The sequence below is a fragment of the Malaclemys terrapin genome, chromosome 3, assembly GCF_027887155.1.
Source record: "Malaclemys terrapin pileata isolate rMalTer1 chromosome 3, rMalTer1.hap1, whole genome shotgun sequence".
Lineage (NCBI taxonomy): Eukaryota > Metazoa > Chordata > Testudines > Emydidae > Malaclemys > Malaclemys terrapin.
In genome coordinates, this window is record NC_071507.1 from 168467691 (window position 1) to 168485919 (window position 18229).

The 18229-nt window shown below is 46.1% G+C and overlaps 1 protein-coding gene across 1 annotated transcript; it reads right to left on the reverse strand.

The window, feature by feature from the left end:
- Window positions 1–1078: 1078 nt before the first annotated feature.
- On the reverse strand, window positions 1079–9618 carry LOC128834688 (protein CLN8-like). The gene is made up of 3 exons (XM_054023690.1): window positions 9446–9618; window positions 2590–3242; window positions 1079–1431 (listed from the first exon to the last, which is right to left on the reverse strand). Exons 2-3 carry the CDS (start codon window positions 3130–3132, stop codon window positions 1108–1110), a joined length of 867 nt encoding a protein of 288 aa, XP_053879665.1. The 5' UTR covers window positions 3133–3242; window positions 9446–9618; the 3' UTR covers window positions 1079–1107.
- Between the last annotated feature and the right edge of the window lie 8611 nt (window positions 9619–18229).

The window sequence follows — 18229 nt, forward strand, 5'->3', positions numbered from 1 at the left end:
GGCGCAGGATTGATGGCCGCGGCTCCCCCGTTGACTCCGCTTCCGCCTCTTGCGCTGGTGGAGTTCCAGAGTTGACAGGGAACGCGTTCGGGGATTGATTTATCACGTCTAGACAAGACACGATAAATCGATCCCCGATAGATTGAGTGATACCCACCAATCCAGCGGGTAGTGAAGACGTACCCTTGGAGGATAGACTGATCACACCAATTATGCAGAAAATACCATGTGCTCCCAAATCAATCTTTCCGCTATTCAAAATATCATGTCCAAAGACCAGATGCACACCGTTTTGAAAATGTCTGGCTAGCCATCTGCCTTATACAGCGATGTGTGAGTGTGACAGATGAGGATCAATGTGACAACGTGTCTAGCAGTGGAGCCCTAGATGGAGATGACACACTGATGATGACTTTGATGAATAAATGTTTTCAGTCCTACATGTCAAAACTAAACTCCCTGGAATTACCAAAGGTCAATGTGTTTTTATGTAAACAATGCACTTCTGTATTCAAGAATAATTTAAAAAGGTGATATTTCATTATTTCCTCAAATACATATCCACATAATTTTTTGGGGTTGTCAGGCTTCGTACCACTGTGTTCATGGGAGAAAGGGCTTTTGAATAATACCTAGCTTGACCAATTTCTGACAAGTTATATCATCAGAATTTCACTAACAGGAGACCTGGAGATGGGATGACGGGGTGCCAATGAGACCCACCCTGCCACACTGCAGAGGGGGACACCATTGAAATTACGATTCTGTAGATTTTTACAAATCAAACAATGCCTCCCTTGCCTATCATTAACTTGCCTTTTCCCCAAAAATGAGATGTTATTACATTATGCTCCCAGACTGAAGTTACTGACATGAACCCTGACTGAGTTAAAGATAGATTTTGTGTGTGTCTATTTAAAATATATACAACAACAATTTTAAAAAACACTTTTGATAAATGAGTATAGTACACTAATAGCAATCTACAAAGGGATCAATATATTCATAGACTTCTTGTAAGCAATTCTATTTTCATAGATTCGGTAGTAAACCTGCACCATATTCTTCTGGACACACTTTACTATTATCCCAATAGCTGTTGCAACACTATATCCTCTTCTTTTCAAATGTTTCACTATTTAATTTTCCAGAGGATCCAAAAACAGCAGTGAAAAATGAAAAATTCCAGTCAACTGGACCAAAGAGCCGCTGAGTTGATCTGTAAATCCAGTATGGATTAAGTATTAATGTAAGTGTACTTAACCCCATGAAAAAGACGATAAAATGTGGAAGTCCCAGATTTTCTACTACATCATTCCAATTGGAAATACACACCCACCACATGTGATAAATAAGGACCATGCGGCAGTGTTGCATATGGATCAGTACCCATTGGTTTGCCTTCCATAAAAGGGTATTAGCATAGCCAGTCTGAAGAGAAAACAACAAAGAAAGAGAAATGAGATTGCACCTTCGAGATAAAGCAGTCAGCATTTTCTAGAAATAAGATCTATATTACATAGAAATTAGATATATATTAACTTGTCTGTTGTGTAAACTGCCATACAAACATTCTCTCAATCATATTCCTCGAGTGCTAAGAGATTGCACATTTATATAGAATTTTTGTCCAGCAGAATTCTAAACCACTTTGCAAACTATATGCATACAGCTTCACTTAGATGCAGCCACCTGTTGGATGGAGGAAGACAATCAAAACAAAGCACCTCTCACAAAAGTGGAGAGGGGGTAACAAGATCCGGGAAGTTTTGGCCAACACCACCCATGGCAAACCATGACTCTCTGACTGCTCTAGGATCTATATGCACAGACAGGACCTCCATGCTTAAGGGCTCATTAAAACCACTGCAGTGATCCTGCCAGGGCTTGTGGCTGTAATTCTAAAGAGTCCAGATATTTTATAATTTTATCTTAAACTACTAAACTTATTGCTGGGAACTGATTGCGGTTTCAGAAGCAGGGCTGATTTCTTTTCTCCCTACGAGCATGGCAGATCTCTTCAAGGCTGTTCTCCGTCTGTGCATCCACAGAATATACATACACACTCATATGTGAGCACACATGTGCACGCCTTTAGTCTTCAGGAGAAATGTAATGGTTTATATTAAGACTGGCTCATCAGCTCCAACATTCTCATGTTACTATTTTCACTCTGTTAAAAAAAAAAATCTTTAAAAAATAGAGTTTAGTCACTTAATCTTTAGTCCTGTGCACTAGATCCCAACTAGTGAGTCTGTAAAGTAATTTTTAAAATCTTCCCTTTTCGTTTCTTTGCCACAAAATGGGTAATTAATATATATATATATATATATATATATATATATATATATATATATATATATATATATATATATAATTGAACAAGTATTTTAGGGTGTTATAATTAAGGATTCCCAGGACTTCAAGTTTGGAAGAAAAATTCTTTCCTAATCCCAGAACTAATCTCCCAATTTGAAGGCCAATATTTCTTTGCAGATTTTTTTCTTTTTTTTTTTTTTTGAGGGGGAGGCAATGGGAGTTTTATAATGGAAACTTCTATCACCAAAAATTAATACAGCAAGTTCTTACCCTTAGAAGAAGCCAGTACATGCAGATTGAAGGAGTGCTCATCTCAAGCAGCAATCCCATCAAGGGTAGATAGTGTCCAGACTTTATGTTAATTATCAGACCAAGAAGCCCACCAAAGGCAAATAAATGATGAACTACCAAGAACACATCACATGTCCTGAAAACAATATTAGACACATGAACAACTACATTTTCAAACAAGATGAAGCCAGAGGCTATTAAGCAATGAAACCAACTCCACTTTTGTTGTGAATACACTTTGTCAGCTTGAAAAACTGGATCTATGAGCAAGGCCCACAACCCAGCTACACAACTCTGAATCCCAAGCAGGCCACGAGTGATAGCTATATTCGAGAAGACTTTGTCCTTTCCTGACAAAGTGCGATAACTGGCACTGATCCATGAGGCCAGCCAGTGAGCTAGAAGAAATACACCCAGGTAGATGAAAAATCCAGCTGTTACTAACTTCAAACGAACTTCCCACAGAACATAGTCCCAGTCAAATATGATACTCAAGGTTTCACCAGCATATGCAAGATTCATTTCTTCTTCTAGAATTCAAAATATTTGGAGAGAGTCTGAAGCGTATCACCCACACGTTGGTCTATATTAAGGCTACTGAGACTTTGCTGTTACGCGGAGCAGAAACCCACCTGCAATTAAAAAAAAAAAAAAAAGATAGAAGAGACTTGAAGAGAATGGCTATGTGCGTGTATTTTATACACACACACACACACACACACACACACCCCATTTATGAAAGCTCACTAGTTTCACTACAGTTTAGAGTTTGTTTCTCTTTCCACTGATATTTCCAAACAATTTAGAACTGACATAAAAAACCTACTCAAGGCTGATAATTAGCCTTCAAGATCTCTACTGGGTATATAAATGAGAAGATGAGAGAGGGAAACTCCTTATTTACTTGCTGGCAGAACGATTAGTGTCAATGGATGTTACAGTCACAAAACCTTTACTTTTTGTTCCCAAGTTATATAAAAATACAATACTTTTTCCTGGTCTTTTTCCTTACTGGTTTTTCTTTCCTTCCTGTTACTTCTACATACGTAGAATATATGCTATTCTTTATCTTCAAGTCTTCCTTTGCCTTTATAAAGCATTCCTCAAGTCCATCTGACTGAAGTGTTTTGCTAATGCTACTGACAACACATCTTTAAAACAATCTTTCACCAACTTATATGCCAATAGCATTCCTCCCACCTTTCCTCACAGAACACTTGAAAATTGTTAGAAGTAAAAATCATTGGTCATAAAACAAAGTTAACATTCCAGGTGTGAATAGAAACAACTCCTGTGGACATAAACGAAGGGGGCCAGTGCTAAAGGGAGAAAAAATACAACCACAACTGAGGCTTACAATTCTTTAGCAGCGTATTTAAGCATCACTGAACCTTCATTTTTCACCTGTAGAGCCCTCTAGATATGTCTACACAGTGAGTCTCGAGCCCCAATCTACACACTCGGTCTTGTGCCATTGTGCTACAGACTCAGTCTCGTGCTACAACACTAAAAACAGCTGTGTAGATGTTCAGGCTCGAGCTTGTATTCTGAAATCCAGGGAGGAGGTGAATTTGAGAGCCTGAGCCACGACGTCTACAGTGCTGTTTAGTACCATAGCGTGAGCCTGAGTATGTAGACTTGGACTCTGAGACTCGCTGCCATTGGTTTTAAAACACAGTAGACGTACCCTACGAATTTTTAGGAATCAAATGTACAAACCCAGTTTACAGGGTATAGATCAAAACTGCAACAAACCAGCCACTATGAGCCTGATTCTCATTTACGCTAAGGCCACTTTACACTGCCTGGAAGTATAAAGGAGCCCTGAATTGTTGGAACAGAATAACATGGCTGTGGTGTTATTGATGTGAACTGTGACCGTATAGATCATTGTTGCAACCAGGGTCCTATGGTTGCACCAGGTGCTGTACAGAGGAGGCAAAGTGGGGTGTCAATGGGAAGGTTGTAGTTTGCTGGTTATGATTACGCTCTCTGTATGTGTGTATCATTTTTGTATTCGAAGTTATGAATATTGGCTATGTACTTGTTTGAGTCTAAATAGCCTTAGTAAAGCATTTGGTCAGCTTCTTGAGAAAGAACTATTTTCAGTAAGTGCCCAATCAAGAAACACTTAACTGACAATGGACTTTGGGAGATGCCATTCCACATCTGAGCTTTCCTGCGAACGTTCAAACTAACATGTAAACAATGGTGTCAGCCTGCAAAAAGCTGAATCATTAACTAGGTGACTGCAAACTCCTTCTTGTTGAGAGGATTTTACACAGGAGAACAAAGGGGTTTCCACCCACAAGAGAAAGACAATATAAGGTCCTGGAAACCCCTCCATTTTGTCTTCAGCTGGCTCAAGAGATAGCCTCTCCACCCCAAGAGATGCCTGAAAGAAACTGGAATAAAGTAACTATGGGGGTGTGAGTGATTGCTGGACCCAGACTAGGAAGGAGTCTTGTCTGTGAAAGAAGCTTATTGGAACATCTCTGAGAGTGAGATTTACCTGCATTTAGTTTCCTACTGTATTAGGCTTAGCCTTGCATGTTTTTGTTTTATTTTGCTTGGTAATTTAATTTGTTCTGTCTGTTATTAGTTGGAACCACTTAAATCCTACTTTTTATATTTAATAAAATCACTTTTTGCTTATTAATTAACCCAGAGCAAGTAAGTAATTCCTGGGGAAGCAAAGAGCTGTGCATATCTCTCTATCAGTGTTATAGAGCATGAACAATTTAGGCGTTTACCCTGTATAAGCTTTATACAGAGTAAAACGGATTTATTTAGGGTTTGGATCCCATTGGGAACTGGGTATCTGGGTGCTAGAGACAGGAGCACTTCTTAAGCTGTTTTCAGTTAAGCTTGCAGCTTTTGGGGGACATGGTTCAGACCTGGGTCTGTGTTTGCAGCAGGCTAGCATGTCTGCCTCAACAAGACAGGGTACTGAAGTCCCAAACTGCCAGGGAAAATGGGCTCAAAGGTAGTCTGAGCACATCAGGTAGCAGTCCCAGGGAGGTCTCTGTGACCCAACCCACCATAGTGGCCTCAATGCAAATTGCGCCCTATATCTATAGTACGTATGTACACACTATTATTTTGTCTAGGAAAAAAAGAAAATCAATAATGTTATAAATATTCTTCTTTATTATATGTTTACATAAATGGACCTTTGATACACGCAAGCATGTACTATTGGCCTATTATAATTAGAACTTTAAAATCTTTTTCTATATGAAGTCATATTATGAAGAATAAATAAACTTTTCAGAGTTAAAAAAAGACAGCCCTCCTTTGAGTTCTCTCTTCTGTGAGGTGTTTTAATTATGCATGCAGCATCACAGATGTTCGTGTTTGTAGGTCTTGCATACACAAAGAAAAACAGAAGTAGGGAAACAGGTTAACAATGGACAAAGCATGAATTCCCAAGGGGTCGTGTAAGTAATATGTAGCTAGTATATAGAGAAATAGAAAAAGAGTAAAGCGTGATAGGCTTGCAGCTGCAGCTTTGCTTACGAGTAGTTTGTAGCACATGGATAGCTTGTGATTCATACAGGGCCTATTTCACAGAATTAGTAGTCAATCATAAAGCATGTTATACAATGTAGAATATAATGCAAGTGTTAGTCTGTTTTAGAATATGTATATAATCTGATTTATAACTATGTACTTTGGAGTTGTGATGCACCCTAACCTGCCCCACTACATCTGAGCCTGATCACCTCAGGCACAGATTTCTGAAATGCCAATAGAAAAACGTTAGTGATGAGCAGGGCTGGCTCTAGACACCAGCGCTCCAAGCATGTGCTTGGGGCAGCACTTTCCAAGGGGCGGCACTCCAGCCCCCCCCCCCCCTTTTTTTTCCCTTGAGCCACAAAAAGCCAGGAGACGGACCTGAACCAAGATGTTCCCTGTCAGCTGAGGCTTTCAGGCTGAGTTGGAACTGCCACTGCAGTTCTGGATGCAGTCACCAGATGGCGCTCATGGCAGCCTGAGTCACACAGGCTGGACTGCAGTTCAGGCTGCCCTGCTACTGGAGAGCCGGAGCATCATCCCCCGTAGCTGAGCCCGGGCTGCGGTGGCGAGAGGGGCTCAGCTCCAGGGGATGATGCTCTGGCTCTCCAGCGGCCGGGCAGCCTGAACTGCAGCCCAGCCTGGGTGTGAGGAGCCGGGGAGGGAGGGAGGGAAGTGGGGCCCAGGATGCAGGGAGGGAGGAGGGGTCCTGCTGCCGCTGCTGCTCTGAGTCACCCCAGGGCGGCACGGCGTTTCCCCGCCCGAGTGGGCTGTGCAGGGTGCTGCCGGTCTGGGCAGGGGGCTGGGCAGGGGGCACGGATCCCGGCTCACGCGCTGATAGGGCGAGTGGCTGGGCAGCCCGAACTGCCAGGGAGCTGCCGCCGCCCCCACCTGCCCCCGGACCCAGCCCGCCATGCACCTCCCCCGCCTCAGCCCCACGCTGCCTGCCCTGGGCGGGGAGAGGCAGAGCCCGGCTCCGAGCGGGGCAGCGGGGGATACTGCCCTGCCGGGGGACCCCTGCGGCTCAGGCACCTGGGGGTTAGTGTCTGTCCTCTCTGCTCTGCCTGGACGGGGCTGGGGAAGCAGCTGTCAGCGCTTGCCCCTCTCAGCCCTTGTATCCCCCATCCCGCTCGCAGCCCCTCCACTTGTACCTCCCCTATTGCTCCTTCGCTGCACCCCTTCCCCTTGTACTCTCCCTTCACCCACACCTCCCTTGTACCCTCCCCCAGCCCTCTCCTCCCACACACCTCCCCCCTCCCCTGCACCTCTTCTCCCACAACCCTCCTGATACCACCTCTCCTCCTCCGCAAGTACATCACACGCCGCCTCTCTGCCAGTGTAGAGCCCCCAAGCACCCCCACACCCGCTCCTCTGCCTGAACCCTCTTTATTAGCTCCCCATCCCTTTCTGGGTACAAGCTTTGAGGGTTAGTCCCTATGCCTTCCATGTGCATTTGGAGCACTAAAGATGGGGTTGCAGGGGCGAGATTCATAATAAATTGAAATAAAAATAGGAGAAACTGCAAGTGTATATGGGGATTGCTGTGGTGAACAAGAAGGTCATGTTGCGGGGGGAGCTCAGGGTGGGGCAGCAGGGGGTGCGGTGGGAGAGGGCACTGGTGTGGGCGGGGGAAGAGCCCAGGGCTGGGGTGGGGGGCAGCCAAATTTTTTTTTGCTTGGGGTGGCAAAAAACCTAGAACCGGCCCTGGTGATGAGTCCTGATTTGGACTGAGTTTTTAGATTCCAGAGAACTGGATAAAAAAGGGTTCTTGCAGAACTGAAGTGTTCTGGATAAGTTGAGTGGAAAAGGTCTTGGAGGGAATCCCAGCAATGTTTTGCTTGCAATTTGGAATATCAGACACCAAAAACAGAACATAATTCTATGAAATGATAGTCTAGTTCTAGTAAATGCATGAGTAAGGGCTTGTAGGATCATCTTGTGAACAAAATTGTATGGTCAACTTCTGAACAGAATTAGACCACATTCTGAAAAGGTCTTTTATTCCTGAAGCTAATTAAGGACATAGAGAAACAACCTTCTTATTGTCCACCCCAGCATCACAATTATTATTAATTGTATAGTCCCGAATTTTTAAGCTTGGAGGCATAAAGTTAATTAAAACTTCCTCCACATGGTATGGTTTAAACATTTTCTTATGTTTTTGTTTTAAAGTATCTATGAGCACAGGTCCATTTTGCTGACGCATTGGTCTAGATTGCCATGACCGCTGGACACAGCAGATCCTGACAATGTGGCCAGTGGGAGAACTGCCCAGAGAGTATCTAATTTAACACAGTTTGACTGGCAGCTCTGGTGGGAGGCAGAAGAGGAAGCCATATGAATTGTTAGCAGCATAAGTAAAAAGCTTACAAAAGAGATGCCTTCCCTTCCTGCTCCCCAATATAATAAATAATAGAAAAGGAGGATGGCAGCCTTCTAGCTAGAGAGCAAAGGAATATTGCTTATTTATATTCTCAGAGGGCCTGATTCTGCTCTCCTTTGTACCAGAGCAACTCCACTGGCCCTTCCTTCCCATTGCCTTGCATCCTGAAACAGTGAGAGAGTTAAGAATTCGAATTTGGTAGCATTTTACACTCACTCTCCACAGATATACAGTAGAATGCCAGAATTACGTTTGTAACTCTGAAATGTTCATAACTCAGAACAAAACAATGTTTTTTCTTTCAAAAGCTTACAACTGAACATTGACTTAATACAGCGTTGAAACTTTATGATGCAGAAGAAAAATGCTGCTTTTAACCACCTTAATTTAAATGAAAGCAGCAAAGAAACAGTTTCCTTATCTTGTCAAAAAATTTTTTTTTTAAATCTTCCCTTTTGTTCAGTAGTTCACATTTAACACAGGACTGTAGTGTATTTGGGGTTTTTTGGCTCTGCTGCTGCTGGATTACCTTCTTCCAGTTCCAAATGAGATGTGTGGTTGAAGGGTCAGTTCCTGACTCTGGTGACATTCTACTGTATATAACTAGGCAACATACAAGGAAGTGGAGAATCAGGCCATTAACGTCAGCATAGTTACAACGGTGTGAAGAGAAAGCCCCAGAAACTTTCCACTCTCAACTCTCCACAAAAAAAGACAAAGAAAAACACCATCCCCGCCACCACCACCAACATAGTTACATACAGCCCTCTAAATATGGTGGTTCACAGGCTGCGTGAAGTTCCCCTTACAATAGCCTCTCCTGGAAGTAGAAGTAGGATGTTTTCTCAGCATTTAAAGAAAACCAGCAGTTATTTAACGCTGTCTAATCCCCATTTCCTCCTCCTCCTCACAAGAAGGAACAGTAATGTTACTTACTGCCTGGTCTGCTTCAGTTACTCTGCAGTTTCTCCCCACAGCTTGTGCGCTTTCCTGTCTTGTGTTCAACAGCTGCACTCAGCCGAGAAGTCCGGGCTGCTTCTTCCACCCTTTGATGCAGAAGTAGCTGCCCCTGGAATGGAAATGCAACAGCTTGGAACCCTAGCTCGGCACAGCAGCAAGAAGAGACACTTGCACACGGAATAATGTTACTTATCACTTTTCCTGCCCCACCCTTTGTTTCCGCCTGACGTAAACCATCCCTCCCTCCCCGGAGGGGGGAATGGAGCGCCCCAAATAACCCTTACTTGCCAGCCAGACTCTGGGGTTGTTCACAGTTCTCCTTAGAACTTAATTTGCAGTGCGGGGAGGGGGGGGTCAGACCACACTCTGCCCTGGTGCTGCAGCCAAGTTTCGCGTTGCACCGATGGAAAGGGCGATCGCCCCCCAGTACGGAGTCCTGACAAAACACTGCATGGTGGTGTGTGTTGTCATTGGCAGCTGCTAGGATGCAAAACATGTCCGGTGCAAAGCCAGCCTGAGCCCAGCTAGAACCACTGAGCTGTGTAGAAACGTGGGAGCTGGAACCGAGGGTCAGACTCCACCAATACCCCGCTGTGGGCAGGACGTGTGTGTGTGTGTCCTGCACAGAAATAGTGTGTCACACACGTGTTGTCTCTATCGTGCCTGGATTGTGCTATATGAAGGGGCCCCAGGTCTTGTTATTTCATCACAGCTGCTAGGTTTTGCGCAGCTTGGTGTGGGGCAGTTCTCAGCTGTCACAGTCATGGATTTCCTTCTCTGGGTGCTCCCCTGCTGGGGCTGGGGTGCAGCAGGATGGGCCCTGCAAGAAGTAGGGCTGGGGAATTGAGTCGGGGGTGGGTGAGGGTTGGTGAGCCCAAAGGTAGGGTGACTGGGGAGAGTCAGGGGGAGCACCTGGAGTAAGATGCATGGGGGCAGGGCCGGCTCCAGGCACCAGCCGAGCAAGCTCATGCTTGGGGCGGCAGATTCCGAAGGGTGGCATTTCATCTAATCTTTTTTTTTTTTTTTTTTTTTTTGCGCTTTACTGCTTTGGCCGCCCCTGCAGGTTCTCTCTTTTTGGTTTGCTGCTCCCGCCGCCCTGTAGGGGGCGGAGGAGGGGAGCGCCCTGTAGCAAGCCCGGCAGGGCAGCCCGTGTCCTTCCCTGCCTGCCGAACGGAGCGGCGCAGCGGGAGGGGCCGTGTGGCAAGTGCCCCTCAAAAGGAAGCCCTGGCTGCCCTCCTTCTCTCTCTCTCTCCCCCCGCTAGCTGGGGTACACACTCCGGGAGTGCCCCTGCACCCATGCTCCTGCCGCCCCGCAGGCATTTTTGTTTTTGTTTTTTTGTTTTTTCTTTCCTTCGCTGCTCTGGCTGGCTGGCCAGTTTGTTCCCCTACCTCCTCGCCGCTCCGGCCGGCCGGTTTGTTCTCTTCCCCCCCCTTTCGCCGTTCCAGCCAGGGGCAGGTTTGTTTTCCTCCTCCCCTTCCCCCCTTGCTGCTCCAGCTGGCCGGGTGTTTTTTGCTTGGGGCGGCAAAAAAGCCAGAGCTGGCCCTGCTTGGGGGTTGTTTGGAGGGGGAGGGTGGAATAGAATAGGTTAACTGTGACGGTCGGGTGGGAGAAGTGGGTGAAAGAGCCTGGACCAGCTAGGCAGGGGTGGGTGAGAACCTCGGCATTATGGGGGGGGGGGGGGGGGGTTACAGCAACCTCCTACAGTTTGCATCGCTTCCAATTAGCTTCCCCCATTCTAGCTCTGTCCCCATTCTGCTCCTTTCCCTGTCTGCCCCTCCACCTTCCGCCCAGTCCCCAGCTTTGCTGCTCACTGAGTCTCCTCTCGCTGTAGGCTGGAGCTGCTTCCTACTGACACTGACTGGGAACCAGCGTGGGGAGCGGGGCAAGCCCCGGTTAGGCGCGTTTCAGTTTCAGTTTGCATTTCTCATACCCTAGAAAAACACGACCGTGTTTGTGTTCTTTCTTTTTAAAAATCTTAAGGTTTCCTATAAATATTAGGTTTTATTTATTTCTACTAAGGGAACCTAAATTTAGGGATTAAATTACCTGATATTGTCCCTTTAATTATTAGGAAATTAACTTTAGAAGCCAACATGTGTGACACGGAGATGGTCTGAATCAGTCGGTTACAAGAGCATATTTTCTGGGGACAGCTAGAGATTGAAATTCACCTGGTGCAGGGTTCAAATAAAACTCTAGCCACCAGTGATTAGTACTCAGGCTTTAAACAAGTAAAGTGAATTTCAGCCCTGCTGAACAAGCTTAAACCAGCTTTTCTATCTAGCATTTAGAATAAGGTCCATCTATTAACCAGGGGGAATGTAGATTATTCTGTACATAAGCAGTTTTTGTTTTACAAAAGATTGCTAGAGTTTTTAGTAGGTTGCTAAATTCTGCTGCCACTATTTTTTTATTCCTAGTGTTGTATTAAAACAATATTCATATATTCACGTTGAGAATAGGCCCACCTTGTCCTTTGGGATTAAAATAGCATGAATAAAACCCTTAACCTTTTAGGTGTAAGGGGACTTCCTCCACGGTTCCCACCTGCAGGAGGCCTTGTACCTCCTGAGCAAGCAGATGCTCGTGAGAAGGGTCCCTAAAGAGGGACAGGGAGGGAGTTTGAGAGGGAGGGATAGAAATAAACTGGAGGGTATATCCCCCTACTACCATGATGAGGGCCCACTGGTCTGATATTATAGAGGCCCAGGCAGGGAGGAAGGGGAACAAATGGTTGGAAAACAACAGGGGTGCTGGATACAGGCTGGAAGGTTGCCCTTGGGTGAACTCTCAAATTGCCTGCTTGCTACCCAGTTGACTGCAGATAGAGCTTGAGTGAGCCGCGGTGGCTGGCTGATGGCCTTGGAGGCCCTTGAAGCCCTTGCCCTTCTCGTGAAAGGTCTTCAGTTGGGATTGGCTCCCAAACCTGTGTGACTGTTGCTGCTTGAACTGCTTTCTTGCAGGCACCAGTGTGTAAAGGCCCAGCGAGCGCAATGTGGTCCTAGAGTCTTTCATGACATGTAATTTATTATCTGTCTGTTCCGAGAACAGAGACAGGCTATCAAACAGGAGGTCCTGGATGGATTGCTGAACCTCCACCAACAGGCCTGATGACTGTAGCCAGGATGCACGCCTCCTGGAAATGCCCGAAGCCATGGTTTGGGCCACACAGTCCACCACATCTGAGGCCACTTGGAAAGCTGCCCTGGCCACCACCCCACCCTCATCATGGATTGCCAGGAACTCCTTCCTGGGGTCTTCTGGCAGCTAGTCCCTGAATTTGGCCATGAACTGCCAAATGACAGCTGCAGTGGGATAGGAGCCAGCAAACAGAGCTGTAAACAGGGAGTTTGAGTGAGAGTTCTGTTGGATGAGAAGGATTTAGGTGGGAAGGCTATGACAGATACAGAGGCAGCAATGGTAGTGACCCAAGCAGTGAAAGACACAATGAAGATGACTGGATGTGGAAGCTGCAGTATGTACATGATCCTGGAGGGAGTACCTGAAAAGAGTTTCGTCTGCATGAAGTGCTGCCGGATAGAGCTGATGGAAGAAAAGATCCGAGGATTGGAGATCCAGGTGGAAACTCTGGTTGAGTTTAGAAGGGGGTTTGAGTAGATGATGGCGCAAAGACATGAGGAGGCTGAAGGGAAAAGCTCAGACTTGCAGATGGAAGCAGGATCAAAGAACTCTGAGCAGAGACTGCTGGGTGAGGAAAGTGAACAGTGGAAGCATGTGACTAAGAGAACCGGGCAGCGGAAAAGACAGGCTAGTGAAGGAGAAATAGAGCTCAGGAACAGGTTTGCGGAGTTGGAAAATGAAGAAGGGGCACAGCAGGTGGTCACTGAAGGTGAGAGGAAGAAGAGAAGAGCAGCTAGTCCTATAGGAAGAGGGGAAGAGTCAATGGAGATAACACTAAATATGAGCCCCAGAAGGATACAGGATGGGTTGCAGAGGATTGCAAGAGGAATAGGAATCAAGAGGACTTGCAGCCAGAGGGAACAGGGGATAGACTGGAGAACCGCACCATCACCAGGAAAAAGCAGGTCTACATGATTGGGGACTCCATACTGAGAAGAATAGACAGGCCCGTAACCAGAGCTGATCCAGAGAACAGAAAGGTGTCCTGTCTGCTGGGTGCTAAGATATGGGGTGTGGACCTGAGACTGAAGAGGATCCTAACGGGAGCCGGAAAGAATCCACTGATTGTCCTTCATGTGGGAATAAATGATGTGACTAGATTCTCGCTGGAATCAAGGGAGACTATGCCAGGCTGGGGAAGACGCTTAAGGAAATCGAGGCTCAGGTGATCTTCAGTGGGATTCTGCCTGTTCCTAGAGAAGGGCAACAAAGGTGTGACAAGATTATGATGATCAACAGATGGCTCAGGCAGTGGTGCTATAAGGAGGGCTTTGGGATGTATGGCCACTGGGAGGCATTCATGGACAGAGGACTGTTCTCTCAGGATGGACTTCACCTGAGTAGGGAGGGAAATAGACTTTTAGGATGGAGGCTGGCACAACTGATTAAGGGCTGGTCCACACTAACCCCCCAGTTCGAACTAAGATGCGCAACTTCAGCTACGTGAATAACGTAGCTGAAGTCAAAGTATCTTATTTCGAACTTAAAGGTACTTACCGCGGGTCCAGACGTGGCAGGCAGGCTCCCCCGTCGACTCCGCATACTCCTCTCGCAGAGCAGGAGTACCAGCGTCGACGGTGAGCACTTCCGGGATCGATCCCAGAAGATCGATTGCTTACTGCCGAACCAGCGGGTAAGTATAGACGTACCCTAAGAGAGCTTTAAACTAGGAATTTGGAGGAGATGGTTGGGAGATGTCCAGGTAATCTCCACGCCGGATTTTAACATTGAGAGAGAAGAAAACGAAGTAAGAAAGGATACAGCCATGGGTAGGAGAATGGACATAAGGAAGAAGGGTAGTGTAGATATCAGTCTATTAGGTGATACTGTGCCTAACTGGGTAAAGAATGTGAGCGAAGCCAAACAACAAAAATTAAGTTGTTTGTACACCAATGTGAGGAGCCTAGGTAACACAATGGAGGAACTAGAGTTACTGGTGCAGGAAGTGAAACCAGATATTATAGGGTTAACAGAAACATGGTGGAATAGTAGTCTGACTTGAGTACAGGTATTGAAGGGTATGTGCTGTTTAGGAAAGACAGAAATAAAGGCAAAGGTGGTAGAGTAGCATTGTATATCAATGATGAGATAGACTGTAAAGAAATAAGAAGTGATGGAATGGATAAGACCGAGTCTGTCTGGGCAAAAATGACATTGGGGAAGAAAGCTACTAGAGCCTCCCCTGAATAGTGTTTGGGGTGTGCTACAAACCACCGGGAACTGATCTGGATATGGATAGACCTCTTTAATGTTTTTAATGAAGTAAATACTAATGGGAATTGTGTGATTATGGGAGACTTTAACTTCCCAGATATAGACTGGAGGACAAGTGCCAGTAATAATAATAATAGGGCTCAGATTTTCCTGGATGCAATAGCTGATGGATTCCTTCACCAAGTAGTTGCTGAACCAACAAGAGGGGATGCCATTTTAGATTTGGTTTTGGTGAGTAGTGAGGAACCTGGTCTACACTATGAATTTAGTTCGAATTTAGCAGTGTTAAATCAAATTAACCCTGCACCCGTCCACACAACGAAGCTATTTACTTCGACATAAAGGGCTCTTAAAATCGATTTCTGTACTCTTCCCCGATGAGGGGAGTAGCGCCGAAATCGACATTGCCATTTCGAATTAGGGTTAGTGTGGCCATAATTCGACGGTATTGGCCTCTGGGAGCTATCCCACAGTGCACCATTGTGACCTCTCTGGACAGCAATCTAAACTCGGATGCACTGGCCAGGTAGACAGGAAAAGCCACGCAAACTTTTGAATTTCATTTCCTGTTTGCCCAGTGTGGAGCGCTGATCAGTACAGGTGACCATGCAGAGCTCATCAGCACAGCCAGAATCAAAAAAGAGCTCAAGCATGGACCATACGGGAGATACTGAATCTGATCTCTGTATGGGGAGATTAATCTGTTCTATCAGAACTCCGTTCCAAAAGACGAACTGCCAAAACATTTGAAAAAAATCTCCAAGGCCATGATGGACAGAGGCCACAACAGGGACTCAACACAGTGCTGTGTGAAACTTAAGGAGCTGAGACAAGCTTACCAGAAAGCCAAAGAATCAAATGGATGCTCACGGAGGGAAGGGTGACTGATGACTGTAGCTATCCCACAGTTCCCGCACTCTCCAAAAACCATTTGAATTCTGGGTTGAGCTCCCAATGCCTGAAGGATCAAAAACATTGTGGCGGGTGGTTCAGGGTATATGTCGTCAGCCTCCCTCTCCCTCCTCCCCCCGCTCTGTGAAAGCAAAGAGGAAAAAATCATTTCTCGCCTTTTTTCACTGTCACCATAGGTCTACTGGATGCTGCTGGCAGACGCGGTGCTGCAGCGCTACACAGCAGCATCCTCTTGCCTTGCCGACGGCAGATGGTGCAGTATGACTGGTAACCATCATCGTCATCCCGGGGGTGCTCCTGGATGGCCTCAGTGAGGTCAGTCGGGGGCGTCTGGGCAGACATGGGTGCTCCTGGCTGGCCTTGGTGAGGTCAGTCGGGGGCGCCTGGACAAAAATGGGAATGACTCCAGGCCATTATCTTCTTTAAGTTTTGTGTAATGGAGATTCAGTCCTGCCTGGAATATCATGGCAGCTGGAGGCTTCTGCCTCAGGCTGCTCTCCCAGTCAGCAGCAGCACGCTGTCGCACCTACCCCAGCTTACCCCTTGCTCTCAGGGCTCACAATCACTTAGACCTCTACATTTTGCTGCAAATAAAAAAATAAAGCTGCCGTTTAGAACTGTCCCCCAACATACATATCCTGGGACATTTTGTATTTTACCAGTGTCAACCAAAGCCCCGCACACAAATGGAGATTCAGTCCTGCCTGTGCTTCTATCCTAGTGCTTATCACAGATTCCCATTTTCAGCTATAGGCTGAGCAAGTGCAGAATGGTGGTTCACTCGACTTCACTGTAAGCCAACCGCCCTCCCCTCCCCCCTTTGCTCTCCGCTTGCAGAGGCAATAAAGTCAATGTTGTTTCAAATTCATGCATTCTTTATTACTTCATCACACAAAAGGGGGGATAACTGCCAAGGTAGCCCGTGAGGGGTGGGGCAGGAGGGAAGCAATGGGTGAAGTTGTTGTAGGGCACCCCCTAGAATGGCATGCAGCTCATCATTACTGCGGGATGGCTGGGGCTCTGACCCAGAGCGGACGTGTGCATCTCTGGTTCTTTAGTAGGCTTTCCTGATATTCTAGGCAGGACTGACTCTCCATTAGACAAAACTTAAAGAAGAGAATGACCTGGGGAGTCATTCCCATTTTTGTCCAGGCGCCCCCGACCAACCTCACCGCAGCCAGCCAGGAGCACACATGACAGCAGCAGACGGTACAGTATGGTTGGTAACCGTCTTTGCTAACTTGCAAAGGCAAGGGGATGCCGCTGTGTAGCGCTGCAGTACCGCGTCTGTCAACAGCATCCAGTAGACATATGGTGACAGTGAAAAAAGGCTGAATGGGCTCCATGGTTGCCGTGCTATGGCGTCTGCCCGGGCAATCCAGGGAAAAGGGCGCGAAATGATTGTCTGCCGTTGCTTTCACGGAGGGAGGATTGACTGATGGCATTTACCCATAACCACCCGTGACAAATTTTTGGCCCCATCAGGCATTGGGATCTCAACCAATAATTCCAATGGGTGGGGGAGACTGTGGGAACTATGGGATAGCTATCCACAGTGCAATGCTCCGGAAGTCGTCACTAGCCTCGGTACATGGACGCACACCGCCGAATTAATGTGCTTAGTGTGGCCGCATGCACTCGACTTTATACAATCGGTTGCCAAAAATCTAATTCTGTAAATTCGGAGTAATCCCGTAGTGTAGACATACCCGAAGAAATGGTTGTAGGGGGACAACCTTGATTCGAGCGATCATGGGCTAATTCAGGTCAAACTAAATGGAAGGATAAACTAAAATAGATCGGTGACAAGGATTTTTGATTTCAAAAGGGCTAACTTTAAAAAATTAAGGAAATTAGTTAGGGGCGTGGATTGGACTGAAGAACTTGTGAATCTAAAGGCAGAGGAAGCCTGGAATTATTTCAAGTCAAAGTTGCAGAAACTATCAGAAGCCTGCATCCCAAGAAAGGGGAAAGAATTCAGAGGCAGGAATTGTAGACCAAGCTGGATGATCAAGCATCTCAGAGAGGTGATTAAGAAAAAGCAGAAAGCCTACAAGGAGTGGAAGATGGGAGTGATGAGCAAGGAAAATTTACCTTATTGAGGTCAGAACATGTAGGGATAAAGTGAGAAAGGCCAAAAGCCATGTAGCGCTGTACCTTGCAAAGGGAATTGAAACCAATAGTAAAAGGTTCTATAGCCATATAAAAAAGAAGAAAACAAAGAAAGAAGAAGTGGGACCGCTAAACACTGAGGATGGAGTGGAGGTTAAGGATAATCTAGGCATGACCTAATATCTAAACAAATACTTTTCCTCAGACTTTAATGAGGCTAATGAGAAGTTTAGGGATAATGGTAGGATGACACATAGGAATGAGGATATGGAGGTAGATATTACCATATCTGAGGTAGAAGCCAAACTCGAACAGCTTAATGGGACTAAATTGGGGGGGGGGGGGCGGGGGCAGATAATCTTCATCCAAGAATAGTAAAG

Coding starts and splice junctions, on each gene's coding strand:
- LOC128834688 (XM_054023690.1), bottom strand. CDS start 3,132: ATGAATCTTGCATATGCTGGTGAAACCTTGAGTATCATATTTGACTGG. Junction 1,432..2,589: donor TGTACTGGCTTCTTCTAAGG/GTAAGAACTTGC, acceptor TTTTCTCTTCAG/ACTGGCTATGCTAATACCCT.